This window comes from Lampris incognitus, chromosome 1, assembly GCF_029633865.1.
Source record: "Lampris incognitus isolate fLamInc1 chromosome 1, fLamInc1.hap2, whole genome shotgun sequence".
NCBI classification, from domain to species: Eukaryota; Metazoa; Chordata; class Actinopteri; order Lampriformes; family Lampridae; genus Lampris; species Lampris incognitus.
The window spans coordinates 100070633-100087101 of NC_079211.1; the positions used below are offsets into that span (position 1 = coordinate 100070633).

The 16469-nt window shown below is 46.2% G+C and overlaps 1 protein-coding gene across 1 annotated transcript; it reads left to right on the top strand.

Moving 5' to 3' along the window:
* Positions 1-6309: 6309 nt before the first annotated feature.
* crhbp (corticotropin releasing hormone binding protein) lies at positions 6310-14902 on the top strand. The gene is made up of 7 exons (XM_056292648.1): positions 6310-6390; positions 6589-6676; positions 7833-7990; positions 8948-9158; positions 11869-12023; positions 12539-12659; positions 14748-14902. The coding sequence occupies exons 1-7, from the start codon at positions 6310-6312 to the stop codon at positions 14900-14902; spliced, it is 969 nt and encodes a 322-aa protein (XP_056148623.1).
* Positions 14903-16469: the final 1567 nt, after the last annotated feature.

Genomic DNA, 16469 nt, shown 5'->3' on the forward strand with positions numbered 1-16469 from the left:
GGTTGCGGGGATGCTGGAGCCTATTCCAGCAGTCACTGGGCGGTAGGTAAGGTGTCTGATAAAAAGTCATTTTAAAATTCACAACTGTAAAATAGCTAATATACACTCACTGGCCACTTTATTAGGTACACCTTGCTAGTACCGGGTTGGACCCCCTTTTGCCTTCAGAACTGCCTTAATCCTTCGTGGCATAGATTCAACAAAGTACTGGAAACATTCCTCAGAGAGTTTGGTCCATATTGACATGATAGCATCACGCAGTTGCTGCAGATTTGTCGGCTGCACATCCATGATGCGAATCTCCCGGTCCACCACATCCCAAAGGTGCTCTATTGGATTGAGATCTGGTGACTGTGGAGGCCATTTGAGTACAGTGAACTCATTGTCATGTTCAAGAAACCAGTCTGAGATGATTCGAGCTTTATGACATGGTGCGTTATCCTGCTGGAAGTAGCCGTCAGAAGATGGGAACACTGTGGTCATAAAGGGATGGACATGGTCAGCAACAATACTCAGGTAGGCTGTGGCGTTGACACGATGCTCAATTGGTACTAAGGGGCCCAAAGTATGCCAAGAAAATATCCCCCACACCATTACACCACCACCACCAGCCTGAACCGTTGATACAAGGCAGGATGGATCCATGCTTTCATGTTGTTGACGCCAAATTCTGACCCTACCATCCGAATGTCGCAGCAGAAATCGAGACTCATCAGACCAGGCAACGTTTTTCCAATCTTCTATTGTCCAATTTTGGTGAGCCTGTGCGAATTGTAGCCTCAGCTTCCTGTTCTTAGCTGACAGGAGTGGCACCCGGTGTGGTCTTCTGCTGCTGTAGCCCATCTGCCTCAAGGTTCGACGTGTTGTGCGTTCAGAGATGCTCTTCTGCATACCTCGGTTGTAATGAGTGGTTATTTGAGTTACTGTTGCCTTTCTATCAGCTCGAACCAGTCTGGCCATTCTCCTCTGACCTCTGGCATCAACAAGGCATTTTCGCCCACAGAGCTGCCGCTCACTGGATATTTTCGCTTTTTAGGACCATTCTCTGTAAACCCTAGAGATGGTTGTGCGTGAAAATCCCAGTAGATCAGCAGTTTCTGAAATACTCAGACCAGCCCGTCTGGCACCAACAACCATGCCACGTTCAAAGTCACTTAAATCACCTTTCTTCCCCATTCTGATGCTCGGTTTGAACTGCAGCAGATCGTCTTGACCATGTCTACATGCCTAAATGCATTGAGTTGCTGCCATGGGATTGGCTGATTATAAATTTGCGTTAACGAGCAGTTGGACAGGTGTGCCTAATAAAGTGGCCGGTGAGTGTATACTATCCTTTATTATCCATAAACACAAATTGTTACTTATTGAGCCAAGCAAGCCTATGTCTAAGAAAACATACAGTGAAGCCACTTAGTCAGACAAGATGGTTCGTGAACAAAAAAAGAAAAGAGGTTGCCAGTCACATTCAAATGTTTCCGCACCTAGGATAGCACACAGGGGGTGCTACATGCATCGATTGACGAACGGTCCAGCACCACCGCCGATAGACAGGTTTATAACACTACAAGGCCTATTCAAATATAAAAGAGTCTTCAACACCACAGGCAGTGACAAAGACAAGTGCCGAGATACGGTAAGCACAGTTAAACAACAGATTAATCCAACATTCTTGTTGATTTCTTCATAACCAAAATTTAATCTAATAAAAACTAAATATGGAAGTTTCACTGGCCAATTGTTATCCCTCCTGAGCCCGCTGTACTTTAGTGTAGTCCATTTGTGTAGTCCACCATCGTCCATAAAACAAAATAATCCGAACAGGTTAACGAACTTTTGTACATATCAAGGTCCCTTTTTAAAACTTCATCCCCCTCTCCTTCATTGTGGCAAACCTGCCAACCACTTTGTCTTTGTTAGTGCTCATGTCCCGCTCAACACACAGCAAAGTGAAGCTGGATAGTCTGGCCTCATCCATGTACGAACACATATCTACTAACTATCTAACTAAAATGGAAGGAGTCTCTGTCTGAATCTTCTCCATGGATTGTCACCTTGTTATGGTGGAGAAGCTTGTGTGGTCCTGAGATCCCGAGAGCAATGCCGTCTGGAACTATGCTCCTGGAAGGGTCACCCATGCCGGTAAGGTCAAGGGGGAGGTCCTTGACAAAGAGCAGTCCAACCAAGACCTCAACGATGGAATAGGCGGAGGATGATGGCTGACTTTAGGGAGGCATCACAATGGCTGGGAAGGCAGATGAAGGCTGCAGCAGAAATGGGCCCCCAGTTGTCTTGGACTCCATGCCGCTGGATCCTGACCCACATCTGTCAAGGACCATGTGGTGGCTGTCTGTGCACCAGTTTCCCAACGTTAAACAAAGTCACGCAGAGGCATCCTCCATAAAGGGATTTTTTTTTACAGAAAGGACAGTCATACTGTGGACATACATACGGCAAGTGACTGCCGATGACGATGATGATGATGACGTACATATGTATGTCTGAATGTGTGTGTCTGTCCTTTGATTTTCTTGACAACCATTCATCCGATTGACTTCAAACTTGGTGGGTACATATTGCTGAGGACCCAGGGAAGTGTAGTTTCGAGTGTGAGTTGTTTGGATGAGCAGTTGTCGAGAAAATCGAAGGGCAGACATACATACACACAGACAGAGACGTGTCTGTGAATGTTCTCGTTCATCCAGGTCATGGTTATCCAAAGGAGCTGAATCAAGTGCAACTGGACTTGGTATATATCCATGAAGACGTTTCGCCTCTCATCCAAGAGGCTTCCTCAGTTCGTGCCTTTCTGACTAGACCAAGCTAGTCTGACTGGCTGGTGATGAGACCCAGAATTTATCCTCTAGGAGTCTTTGTCAGAGCTATTGATATGCGTGGCTCTTTGTGTCCCGATGTTTACCAACGCCCGTCGCTAACAGAGCCATAGATATGAGTGACTCTTTTGTGTACCGATGTTTGGCCGCGCCCGTCGTTATCAGAGCTATTGATATGCGTGGCTCTCCTGTGCTCCGATGTCCAGCCGCGCCCATCGCCATCGAAGCTATTGATTTGCATTTGTTTAGCAGCGACGGTCGTTGGGGGTGTTAGTTTCAACTTCATTGTTCAGTGGTCATGCGAGTCATTGGTGCCGTTAGTGACCGACTGTTGTTCTTGGAGGCTAGGCTTCTTGAGTCTCCTGGGTAGAGATGAAAGGACGGCGTTGTAAGTGGGAGATAGGTGGTGTCGCAGACCTCCTTTCCAATTCAGGGGCCAGTTTTACAGACAGAAACACGGCTGTGCAATGGGCTCACCAGTATCGCCCATTGTGGCCAACTTATATATGGAAGAGGTAGAACACAGGGCCCTGAACTCCTTCAGAGGAACACCTCCGAGCCACTCGTTCAGATATGTGGATGACACATGGGTCAAAATCCAAACACAAGAGGTGCAAGCGTTTACCAAACACATCAACTCAGTGGACAAGAACATTAAGTTCACAAGGGAAGTGTGGAGTACAACATGTACTCCATATGCACTCTGTATGTATTCTGTAGTTTTCCACTTCTGTGTGTATGAAACTTCTCACTCAATACAGACACACATACCCATTCTTCTTATGCATGCCCCCATGGGGTCACATAGCCACCTTATCATGATTGCTTCTCCTTTGCCGCATCCCAGGCACTGGGACAGCAAAGATAAGAGTAATGGACTTACAGACACTCACCAGGCACAGAACATGATTAACTCAGATGTTTTCCTGCATACCTTTGTCACAGAACATGATTAACTCAGATGGTTTCCTGCATACCTTTGTAAAACAACACCTTAGTTAATGCAGGAAACACAGGGTATGATGCGACGGACTGTGCTATAAAAACCACTACCTCCAGCTCAGGGGCATGGCATATCCACACAGACGAACCTCTGTGTGGCTTTATGTCTCTCCAACTGCAGCTGCATTAAAGATTCTCTGTTTGGTCCAATATTTGTGCAGTGATTATTCTCCCCAGAGGTTGCTGGGGCAAGAGCCCATTAAAGGATAAAGGAAAATCCACAACAGAAGACGTAAAGAACAACAGTTCCCCTTCTTGGACTGTGACATCCACATTGGGGTTTACAGGAAACCTACACACACAGACCAATATCTACTTTTCGACTCACACCAGCCTCTGGAACACAAACTGAGCGTCATCAGAACTCTGCAACACAGTGCTGACAATGTGCCCAGCAGCACTCAGGCCCAACGAGAAGAACACAAACACCTGAGGGGAGCTTTAAAAACCTGCGGCTACCCCAGTTGGACCTTTGTGAAAACTGCAACACGTTCCAAAAAGACCAACTAGGTGAGTGACGAGGAGAAAAGGAACAGAAGGAATAGCACAGTCATCCCGTATGTTTCTGGGGTCTCCGAGAAACTCAGGAGAATTTTCAACAAACACCGCATCCCGGTATACTTCAAACCCAGCAACACACTCCGACAAAGACTGGTTCATCCCAAAGACCGTGTACCACACACCTGGAAAAGCAATCTGGTGTATGCTGTACAATGCAATGAGGATTGCACTGACCTATACATAGGAGAAACCAAACAACCACTACACAAACGGATGGCTCAACACAGAAGGCCAAACTCCTCAGGACAAGACTCAGCAGTCTATCTACACCTAAAGGAGAAGACACACTCCTTCGAGGACAGCAACGTACACATTTTGGACAGAGAAGATGGATGGTTTGAAAGAGTGGTGAAGGAAGCCATCTATGCGAAACTGGAAAAACCATCCCTCAACAGAGGAGGAGGTCTGCGACACCACCTATCTCCCACTTACAATGCCGTCCTTTCATCTCTACCCAGGAGACTCAAGAAGCATAGCCTCCAAGAACAACAGTCGGTCACTAACGGCCCCAACGACTCTCATGACCACTGAATAATGAAGTCGAAACTAACACCCCCAACGACCGTCCCTGCTAAACAAATGCAAATCAATAGCTCCGATAACGACGGGCGCGGCCATAACATCGGTACACAAAAGAGTCACTCATATCTATGGCTCTGTTAGCGACAGGCGTTGGTAAACATCGGATCACAAAGAGCCACGCATATCTATGGCTCTGACAACGACTCCTAGAGGATAAATGCTGAGTCTCATCAGCAGCCAGTCAGACTAGCTTGGTCTAGTCAGAAAGGCACGAACTGAGGAAGCCTCTTGGATGAGAGGCGAAACGTCTTCACGGATATATACCAAGTCCGGTTGCACTTGATTCAACTCCTTTGGACAGACAGAGACGTTCTTCCATTGGTGACCGGAAAAACAGCGCCACCTGCCGTTGCAACCCACATTGTGGTCGGAGGGGGGGATTACGCTCGAACGGGCACTAAACTAAGTAGCTCTTAGCGGCTGACACTTCGTTCGGTTCTGGTGCTGCTGATGGAGATGGTTTTGTAAAAAGCAGTGAGGACCTACTGAGCGTGGGCCCTGGGGCAGTCGTCCCCTCTGACCCCACGGTCGCACCGCCAATGGTGAATGCATGGTTTGGCTATATTTACATAAAATGTCACATGTCAAGCCAATAAAGCCATTTTGAATTGAATTGAACTGACCTGACCTGAGTGATGATGGAGGCAGGCATCTCATAACGACTGTGACAGGAGAAAGATGGCCATGAGGGACTTGTAGAGAAAACTAACCGCATGTGCTCATTTATAAATATTAGCTGTTTAGAATGGGTAAGTAAAGTGTCAGTGAAATAAATGGGTCCTTGATGTGATCAGGCTTGGTGTGTGGGCTCTTTGACATGGACAACAACAGCTGACTGACAATTGAATTGTCCCTGGAAAACAAACAACACGAGGGAAATGACGTTGTTAAAGCCCACTATATAGCCTGTTTTATACATAAAAACACACACTAACACTAACACTAACCCCCCACCCACCCCCTGCAAGTTTTCCTGGGTTGAAAGCCAACATATGGGTGAATAGTAAATAATATGTAATATGTGAATAAGGCCAGTTGCTGGTTGCACGGCCCCAGGTGAATGCATTACAGCTGTAGTCCCAGAAAGTTGAATCAGCTCATCCGGACACAAGGTGTATTGAGAGAAAGGTCTCATCACTCATCTAAGTGACCTCCTCAGCCTCAGCTGCATGCATGCATCCAGAGGGTACAGCTGTAGCTTTGGCACACCGTGGCAGCAGCAGCCCTCTGGTGCTGGCCTGCCTGCCTGCCTGCCTGCGGTGCCAGTATAAAAGCGGCTGTCTGGAGGAGGCGGCGCCGTTATTCCACTCAGGTTAAAGCGCAGAGACGCACTATGTCTGTGCACCGGACGCAGCTCCTTCTCTTCCTCGTCTCTTTCTCCTCCTCCCGACTCGGACTCGGCCACTACATCCAGGTAAGAACTTTTTTGTTTCACTTTCATCTGGATTCAACTTCTCCTGTGAAATATCGTCTCCTTTTTTTCCTGTCTTAAAAAATGGGAGGCAGCGGAACAGGTTGCAGTAGGTGAAGTTGACGCATGGCGAGGATTGGCAGTTTTCTCGTGTTGGGGTGATTTATTTTATTTTTATTTTATTTTATTTTTTGTGTGCAGGAGACTGAAGCCTCGCAGGGATTGCGTGCTCTGCTCACTTTGCAGCAGAAAAGAGATGCGGGGGATGTCATTTTCCGCCGACCCCTCAGTAAGTGTGCCTGCAAAAAAAAAAAAACAATAGCTTTACTCTGTAGCCTCGGTGGTGAAGATTAAGGACACTTGGCAGCCTGCCGAGAGGAAGAATAAAAGATCTGGGCAGAGAACAAGAATAGGACCTTTGTGTAGTTAAATATGTTAGGATAAGTGCTTTGGATAATGGATGGATGGATGTTATGGTATGTTACGTTGTGTTATGTTATGTTTTGTTGTGTTATGTTGTGTTGTTTTGTTGTGTTATGGTATGTTTTGTTGTGTTGCGTTTTGTCCTGTCATGTTGTTTTGTGTTGCGTTGCCTTGTGTTTTGTTGTGTTGTTATGTTGTGTTGTGTTGTCTTGCATTGTGTTTTGTTGTTATGTTGTGTTATGTTGTTTTATGTTTTGTTGTGTTACATTATGCTGTGTTGCCTTATGTTGTGTTGTTTTTGTGTTGTGTTTTGTTTGTATTTTATTGTGTTGTTTTGCTGTGTTGCGTTGTTGTGTTATGTTGTATGTTTTGATGTGTTATGTTGTTTTGTTGTGTTGCGTTGTGTGTTGTTTTGTTGTGTTATATGTTTTGTTGTGTTGTGTTGCCTTGTGTTTTGTTGTGTTGTGTTATATTATGTTGTGTTGTGTTGTTTTATGTTTTGTTGTGTTACATTATGTTGTGTTGTGTTTCATTGTGTTGTTTTTGTGTTGTGTTTTGTTGCTTGTATTTTGCTGTTTTATGTTTTGCTGTGTTGCCTTGTGTTGTGTTATGTTGTGTTATGTTGTATGTTTTGTTGTGTTGCGTTGTGTTATATTGTTTTGTTCTTTGTATTTTGTTGTGTTGTGTTAGTTGTGTGGTGTTATGCACTGATGCAATAACAAAAGAGCAAGTTGAGGGTTGACACTAAATACTCGTGAGTCTATAAGTACCCAGTTAATTTTAAGCATTTTAATGAATGAATGAATGAATCAATCAATCAATCAATAAACATATACCTACAATCACCTACATATATTATTTATCCACCCTACTGTTAATTCATCCATCCATCTGCTTGTCCATCCCAATAACCTCGTTACTCAAAAGCGCATGATGTTTGGGATCAGTAAAACATGGTTTGTGTGTGTGTGTGTGTGTGTGTGTGTGTGTGTGTGTGTGTGTGTGTGTGTGTGTGATTTTAGGATGCCTGGACATGTTGGCCACGGAGGGCCAGTTCACATTTGTGGCGTCTCGGCCGCAGCTGTCCTGTGCCGTCTTCCTTATCGCTGAACCCAGTGAGGTCATCAGTCTCGAGCTGTCGGACGTGGGCATTGAGTGCAGCGCTGGAGACTTCATTAAGGTGAATATAATAAAACACTGGCAGATAAACCAGTCATTCTGTACACGTCTCTTCTTCTGGTGCATTTAGCACAGCTGGTGCAGGGCAGGGTCTGTTTTGCACACTTACGAGGGGCCGGTGCCAGCTTGGAGCCCCGGCACAGGGTTGCTCCAACCAGGGCAAAGGCAGACGGCAGGAGGGAGCACTGGGTCTGGAGCCCAGCCCAGTTAAATACGTGGCAGCCCCCCCTCCCTTCCCGGGCCTGTATCGGTGACAGAATTGTGACGGGGTGGCAGGGAGAAGGGTTGGAGATACTAACACTTCGTGTTGCCCCCTGGGTGTTGGGTTACCGGCAGAGAGATGCTCCACACCACCGTGCAGCATCCCGCTCACCTCAGACACAATAAATAAAAGTGATAAAGATTCAATAGACAAACGAAACAATTGTCACGTGTGATTACAGTTGCAGCAGGGACGGTGGTTATAAGGACACAGGGCAGGAGACTGTAGACTGGTACAGATAATCATGTTTAACAGCTGCTAAAGCAGCGTAATGCCTCACACCTCGAGTCGAGCAGCATTCCTACTACATGTCTACAGAATGGACTGAACGACAAGAAAGGGAATTAAGATGCTGACGGCCTTTGGCTTGATGAGCTGGATACCAAGAAGTGGAGGATAAACCTGCCTTTATTCAGTTTACCTGTTACTTTATTTTATTTTTATTATTATTTCAAATCTGTGCAATACAGCTAACCCCTATTTTGAAGCCAATAAAAATCTCTATCACGTGAATCACTCATGTATTCCCTTCTTCATAGAGTCATTACTGTGTTAGCCAGTTGAAATAGTGACCGTTGAAGTGTACAGAATAGAAAAAAAGTGACGCAAATCTAGTGCTCCCTTTGGAGTTTGGGAGTTGAAGTGGCTTTCAGAGTTGCCCACCTCCACTGGTGACGGTCTGTTTTGAACCTCCAGATGTTTGACGGCTGGGTCCTGAAGGGAGAGAAGTTCCCTAGCAGCCAGGACCACCCCCTCCCTTTGTATCAGCGCTACACCGACTACTGCTCCTCCTCCGCAGCCGGAGGCGCTAGCCGCTCCTCTCAGAACGTGGCCATGGTCTTCTTCCGCATTCACGGCCCCGACAGCGGCTTCACCCTCACCATCAAAAAGCTTCACAACCCCTTCCGTGAGTATCCCTCACACCCAAGTTTGTGTCTCTGCAGGCCGGAGACCTTGAGGGGGGCGGGGTAACTGCCACTTCATTTGACCAATCAGAGGCTCACAATCCTCTGCCACGTCAAAAACTAATTCAGGGTGGTTAAGGTTGGGGTTCAGGGTTGGGATGGGTGCCGACACGCTCAGGCTCCTGCGCCATATTTGTCCGCAGCTACCCATTACCCAGAGTCTCCGGCCTGCAGAGACACCTAGAGTCTCCGGCCTGCAGAGACACCCAGAGTCTCCGGCCTGCAGAGACACCCGGAGTCTCCGGCCTGCAGAGACACCCTACTCCTTACACCCTTCAGACGATGGCTGCTAGCTATAGCTTGGGCTGTGTGATACAGGTCTCAGTGCAAGATGTGGCTTTCATTTGCAGGACTTGCTCCAGTGATAACACTCCCCGGTGTAGTTGTGAATCGATCTAATATTTATTTTTCTCTTTGTATCGTGGTTGCGTCTCACTTGTTCTCCCTTGTTCAACTGCGGGGCTTATGTGAGAACACACGGTCCTTGGCCCGTGTACAAAATCCCTATTGAATGTCAGCGTGTTCTGTGGCGTGTATGTGTGTGGCTGAGGGGGGGTTTGCTTCTACTGGGGTCTAGTATTTCCATCTGAGGTCTGCAGAAGTGGGCAGAACATGTCCGTCCAACTTAAGTGCAGGACATGACAAAAACAACACAACATGGCCACAGGAACCGTAGAGTACAATTACCGTGTGTTATGTTCCCTTGGGGTGTTAATCGACAGGATTGACATTTCAATCTGCCAAGGATATTTGTCAACATGTTGACCCTGTTCGTTTATCACGCATTAACCAAGACTAAAGGAAACGGGGAAGAAGAGAGAGAACTCCTGCACCCCGCATCCCTCCCTTTTTTTCCTCCCCAATCGAATGTTTTGGCCAATCCACTCTGTGCATAGCTGTAGTCCACTGACTTCCGATTTCTACTGCGGCGGTCATACCGGTTCCATTTGTTGGCGTGTGCTGTTGACAGTGGCATATTCTTCACGATGCCTGCAAGATTTACCGTGGATAAATGTCAACGACACGCACAGAATTGTCGACAAACTTTCACCTGCACCCACCAGCAAACAGGTGCAAAGTTTCAAGTTGCACATATCGTAGCGAAGTCGGAGGGCAACCACAGGAACTGCCGCAGCCAGGACGCGAACCCGTATCATCCGCACCGTGTCAGAAGTGGGATGGTGAGACCGTAAGGCCATTGGAAGCGTATGCGCCCAGAGGCGTGAAGGAGCTGCTATGCTCAAGTGCGGGGACGCGCTTCCCAAAGGAGGGGGGTAGTGTACCGTGCATGGATAAGTAGACACGTTGGCCGCTGGCTGACGGGTCTGACCCTTTAGTTGAGCGGTTAGCGATGTCTCCCGCGGTGCGGGCGATACGGGTTCGCGTCCCGGCCGCGGCAGTTCCTGTGATTGCCCCCTGAATTCACTACAATATCAAGTCACCTCCCACTTGCACAAAGCAGACTACCCCACCCTTCGGAGCTGTCGCTGCTCCACCCCCTCTGCCGACCCACTTTTCACTTGACTGAGGAGTTTCGCCAGGGGGATGTAGCGCGTGGCATGGGAGGATCACACTACCCCCCCCCCCGAACAGGCGCCCCGACTGACCAGAGGCGCTAGCGCAGTGACCAGGACACACACCCACATCCGGCTTCTCACCCGCAGTAGGGACACCCGGCCAAGCCGGAGGTAACACAGGGATTCGAACTGGCGATCCCCATGTTGGTAAGCAACGGAATAGACCACCACGCCACCCGGATGCTCTGAGAGCCCTTACACAATGGCTCAATAGTCACAGGAGGATTTGAAAGGCCCGACCTTTGCTCCTGTTGTTTGCTGTTCTGTTTATTTAGGAATTAAAGCCGGTCTGGTGCTGCTCTGCAAGGAGCTCTGAGAGTTTCAGCTAAAAGCCCAAAATGGAAACGTAAGTCACAGATGTGTGTTTGAGCTGCAGGGGCGACGAGGCCGTTCCTTTACATCTTTACATCGGCAGACCCCTGATGTCCGCCGTGTCACAGGGGGCACGCCTCCACCTGACTCTACCTGTCACTGCTCATGTTATGCCGTGTTGTACAGTTGCTATGTACTAGAAACCGGGTGTTACACATACTCCTATATGATACTTCCCTCGTCTTGGAGTCCTGCAATTGTAGAAAGAATTCGAATTTTCTATTTCAAATAATCCATTTAAATACTGGTTCGAAAAGCTTGCCGCTATAGTGGATTATATTTCTGACTAATAAGTTGAAAATTGTTCATATTTTTTGTTTTGTTTTTTCCAAAGACAGTTCTTTGGTTTGGCCCCGTTTTGAAATGCGGAGCACACAGCAGCGGTTTCCCCCGTCACGATGGATCTAACAAAGTGGCAAGATTGCAAAAATGGAGCGTTCCGATACCGTGTTGGTGCCCACCTACACTGGCCCGCTTTTCATCAATTCCCCGTCGTTATTCTCTTTCTACCTCATCAGAATTTAAATTGGTTTTCAATACTCAGCCCTAACTGTGTCCCATACCTCCAGATACCATGATTATGTCCAATCTGTGAGATGAGGTGCCAATAATGAGTTTTTCTGGTGATGGGAAACTGAGAATTTCAAACCTTTGCATGGGCATGTGTGCACGTGTGCGTGTTTGTGTGTTTATTTGTATGCAGCCTGTAACATCATGTCCCAGAGTCCAGAGGGCAGCTTCACCATGGTGATGCCACACCAGCGTAGGAACTGCAGCTTCTCCGTCATCTATCCTGTAGAGATCCAGCTGACAGACCTGAGCCTGGGGCAGGCCAAGAGCAACGAGCTCAGCCCACAGGTCAGACAGAGACACAGCCACCCCCCCCCCATCTCTCTTTTCCTCTTTCTCTCCCCATCTTTCCATATATGCCTGTGTGCATGCATCATTTTGCAGATTTCGCAATTCTGACCGCCTTGTCTGTCGGTACGCATGATTTAATGTAGAATTCATTTTATGTACCCAATTTCCCCTTGGGGATGAATAAAGTATTATGACTCTGATGTACTTGTGTAGTTATCGATTGATGACGGACAGATGGATGGATGATAGATGGGTTGCTGCATAGATGAATGCATGTATGTATGTATGCATGTACTATGTATGTATTGCTCTCTCTCTCCCTGTCTCTCTCTCAGTAGTGTTTCAGTACTATCAAGACCCATTTATAACCCATCACTGTTAAAGTAGGCTGTCCACTGGTTCAGCTGTCCTGCAGAACTACTAACTTGTAGCGATGATGTATTACAACTGCGCTTCATCATGTAAGTGGATTATGTGTACACTGGTCTCATAACCTTTGCCCTTCCCTGCAGAGGCAGGTGTGGTCAGACTGCGCAGGATCGGGGGACCATGTTGAGCTGCTGGGGGGTAACAGGGTTGACACCTCAAAGATGCTCCCTGTAGCTAACCTTTGTTTCTCTCCTTCTGCGCTGGGTGAGTCTAGAGGTCTTCTTTGTAGTGTTATGCAAACAAAGTTTTTTTATTATTGTTATTATTGTACGGGCGGCAGTAGCTCAGAGGTAGAGCAGGTCATCTGCTCACTGAAGCGTTGCTGGTTCTGGTAAAAATGTCGAGGTATCCCTGAGCAAGACGCCTAACCCCTAACTGCTCTCGATGAGCTGGTTGTTACCTTGCATGGCTGACACCTCCATCGGTGTATGAGTGTGTGTGTGTGTGTGGGTGGGTGAATTTGCGAGGCATTAATTGTGAAGCGCTCTGGAAAAAAAGAGCCATATAAATTCAGTACAATTTACTCTCTTCGTGTTTACATCAATTAGGATTTCTCTTCCAAAAATAACCTCAGGAATATATTTAAGGAATCATGACTCGGGGCACAAAACGAGAGATCAAATATTGTTTTACTTATACCCAACAGCAGTAGACTCTAATGCAACACTGAATTGGATTCAATGAGTAGAGATATTTGTCTAGACAATGAATGGTGGAATGGAGGCTTGTGCTGAGTGGCGATCGGCTCGTATAGTGACGGTCGAAGGGGTGAGCCATTATTGTATTTTCCTTTGCTGATATTAAGGCGATTTTACCGAACTTACTATCGGAACTAAGATGTTCTGAAAATAATCTGTAGAATCTGCATCCTACTGTGCATGTCGAGAGGTTTGTGGTGAGGCGGCGTGTCCGCCTGCCGAGCCCCATTAATCAGCGCCAGTGTCGAGTGAATATTAAATCCTTCATTACGAACCAGTTTGCCGTCTCTTTTCCACGGATCTGACAGCCCGCGTCTCCATTCGCCATATGGCTGCTCACCAACACTTCGCTCTGCACTCCGTAAGAGCACTTAACCTGATGGAAACGATGTGGACTGTGATGTTAAAGACAAGATAATGATGTTAAACCGAACATGATGCTGTGATGTTGTCACACCAAGCACAACACACACACACGGACTTTTAAAAGGGAGCCGCAGTTTGAATTGAGGAGACATTGCTATTAAATAGATATTTTTTAATGTTTGAATATTTTAAACAAAATGTTTACACTCTTTTATGTGTTTATTCATGTAACTGTAACTGTACCGCTTGTAAAACGCTTCAAGTCTTGATGAAAAGCTCCATCAGATGCTGAGCCACGCTCAAAATGATTATCCACAACCTTTGATCCAAATTAAATTATCAATAATTTTAGAAATACTAAAAAGAAAACTTATTTAACAAAAACTAATTAAATATACTACTATTACTACTACTACCGGAGTGCTTCACTGGCGTGCTGTGACCTAACTCCCCCCAACCACTTCGACTCCCTCACCCACTTCTACTCCCCCCATCCCCTCCTACTGCTGCTGCCTCCTGGCAATCGGATCGACTATCAGTGATCTCGAGTATCCACGATTGGACGATACGAAAACAGAAACAATCGCCCAACCCCAATGGAATGACTACACTATACTATAGTAAACTGTACTATAAAACACTATACTATAGTAACCTGTAGAACCTCTACTATACTATACTAAAATATACTATAATACACTATATTATAATATACTATACTGTACTATAATTACTATAGTAAACTACACTATACTACAAAACACTATACTATAGTAACCTATAGAACCTCTACTATACTATAGTAAACTACTACAAAACACTACTATAGTAACCTATAGAACCTCTACTATACTATACTATAGTAAACTATACTACAAAACACTATACTATAGTAACATATAGAACCTCTACTATACTATACTATAGTAAAATATACTATAATACGCTATACTATAATATACTATACTGTACTATAATTACTATAGTAAACTATACTATACTACAAAACTTTAGTGCACTGTACTGTTCTACACTTATCAACACTATTTACACTGTATGCTTGTGTTTAGAAAGTTTCTTATTTGAAATAACTGTGATTTAATGATACACTGAATAATCCAGAAGAACTTGTGCTTATGTTCAAACACAAGTCCCACACCAGACACCAGATCTAGCATGACCTCTTCATCTGTGCTCTCCCCCCCCCCGCCCCCCAATGGCCCTGTAGCCCAGATGAAGCTTGGCTGTGATAACTCAGTGGTACGGTTGGTGTCCAGTGGGAACTACATCAACCGTGTCTCCTTCCAATACCGACTGCTGGAGCGCAGCGAGCTCCCCAAAGCCAGGGAGAACAGCCTGGATGACTTCTGCACTGTAGAATGAGATCACCGTCTCACTCACACACACACACACACACACACACACACACACACACACACACTTTACACTGAAAAGGATTAGAGCCAGCTGTCTGCCAACACAAGTGTGTATGCGTGCACATTACAAAAGCACACACACCTGAACATGCACATGCAGACACAAACATGCACATATCTGCACAGACCGAGTAAAAAGAGTGCTCCAGCTCTCTGTAAACATGTTCGATGACAATACCCCATTTCTCCTCAATAAATATATTTCTCTTTTTTTTGCAAAACATTTAATGTACTAGATATCTTGTTAAGTTCACATTTGTCACTGGATATTTATTTGCAGATTTATTTTTGTGCATCCCGTTGCCTCTGAAATTATTGTTGGCCGTCTTTGGCTTTTCTTTTCTTTTTCATTTGATATTTTTGGAAGTTGTTTGGATGGTTTTGCATTTTTGCTATTCTTTCTATTGTCTTTGTGATTTCAAAATAAACCTCACTTGCATGATGAAGCATTTTTCTGGGTTCTGTTTTTGTGACTACTCTTGATAAAGTTCGCTCTGTTGGACTTCGGGGCTACGTACATGCCCATTTTGTGGTTGCTTTATTATTGTGCTGGCCACAACTATGTCAACATCATGTCTACATCGGTGGAAATGAAGGGGTGGGGATTAGCAGGCTCTTCTTCAGTAACTCCACTGTCAATCCACACAGTTACACAAATTTACACCTAGGAGCAAAACACGCCTCATGAAGAACTCAAATTTTGGCAAACACAGCTGGGTGACAAGTGTCCTCTTGCTCAAGGGCATGTTAACAGCAGCTGCACGTAAGAAATGCTAACCGTGTAGCGGTCTATTCCGTTGCCTACCAACATGAGGATCGCCGGATCGAATCCCCATGTTATCTCTGACTTGGCTGGGCATCCCTACAGACACAATTGGCCGTGTCTGTGGGTGGGAAGCCGGATGTGCGTATGTGTCCTGGTTGCTGCACTAACATCTCCTCTGGTTGGTCAGGGCACCTGTTCGGGGGGGACGAGGAACTGGGGAGAATAGCGTGATCCTCCCACGGGCTACGTCCCCCTGGCGAAACGCCTCACTGTCAGGTGAAAAGAAGCGGCTGGCAACTCCACATGTATCGGAGGAGGCATGTGGTAGTCTGCAGCTCTCCCCGGATCAGGGGGGTGGAGCAGTGACCGGGACGGCTCGAAAGAGTGGGGTAATTGGCCGCATACAATTGGGGAGAAAAAGGGGAGGGGGGGGTGAAATGCTAAACGTAACACTGACCCTAATTGCATTTCTAACATGAATCTGATTGGATAGACGCACTTGACCGCCCAAGGAACATCATGTTGAATGTTGATTTGAGAGGCTCTCCGACTTGTAGAAACCAGGAGAGCCGATAAGACTGGAGGAACTCTATTCCCAGTCAAGGTCTGAGGATTCAAACCTTCCGGTCACATCCCGTGCTGTCTTAACCTCCGAGTTCCTGCGATTCCTGATTAGCAGTTAACGGTTTAGCAGTTTAGCAAAAAAATTAACTCCATGGCGACTTGGAGTGAGTGAAGAGTTTGCTGT

Coding starts and splice junctions, on each gene's coding strand:
- crhbp (XM_056292648.1), top strand. CDS start 6,310: ATGTCTGTGCACCGGACGCAGCTCCTTCTCTTCCTCGTCTCTTTCTCC. Junction 6,677..7,832: donor CATTTTCCGCCGACCCCTCA/GTAAGTGTGCCT, acceptor GTGTGATTTTAG/GATGCCTGGACATGTTGGCC. Junction 12,024..12,538: donor GCAACGAGCTCAGCCCACAG/GTCAGACAGAGA, acceptor CCTTCCCTGCAG/AGGCAGGTGTGGTCAGACTG.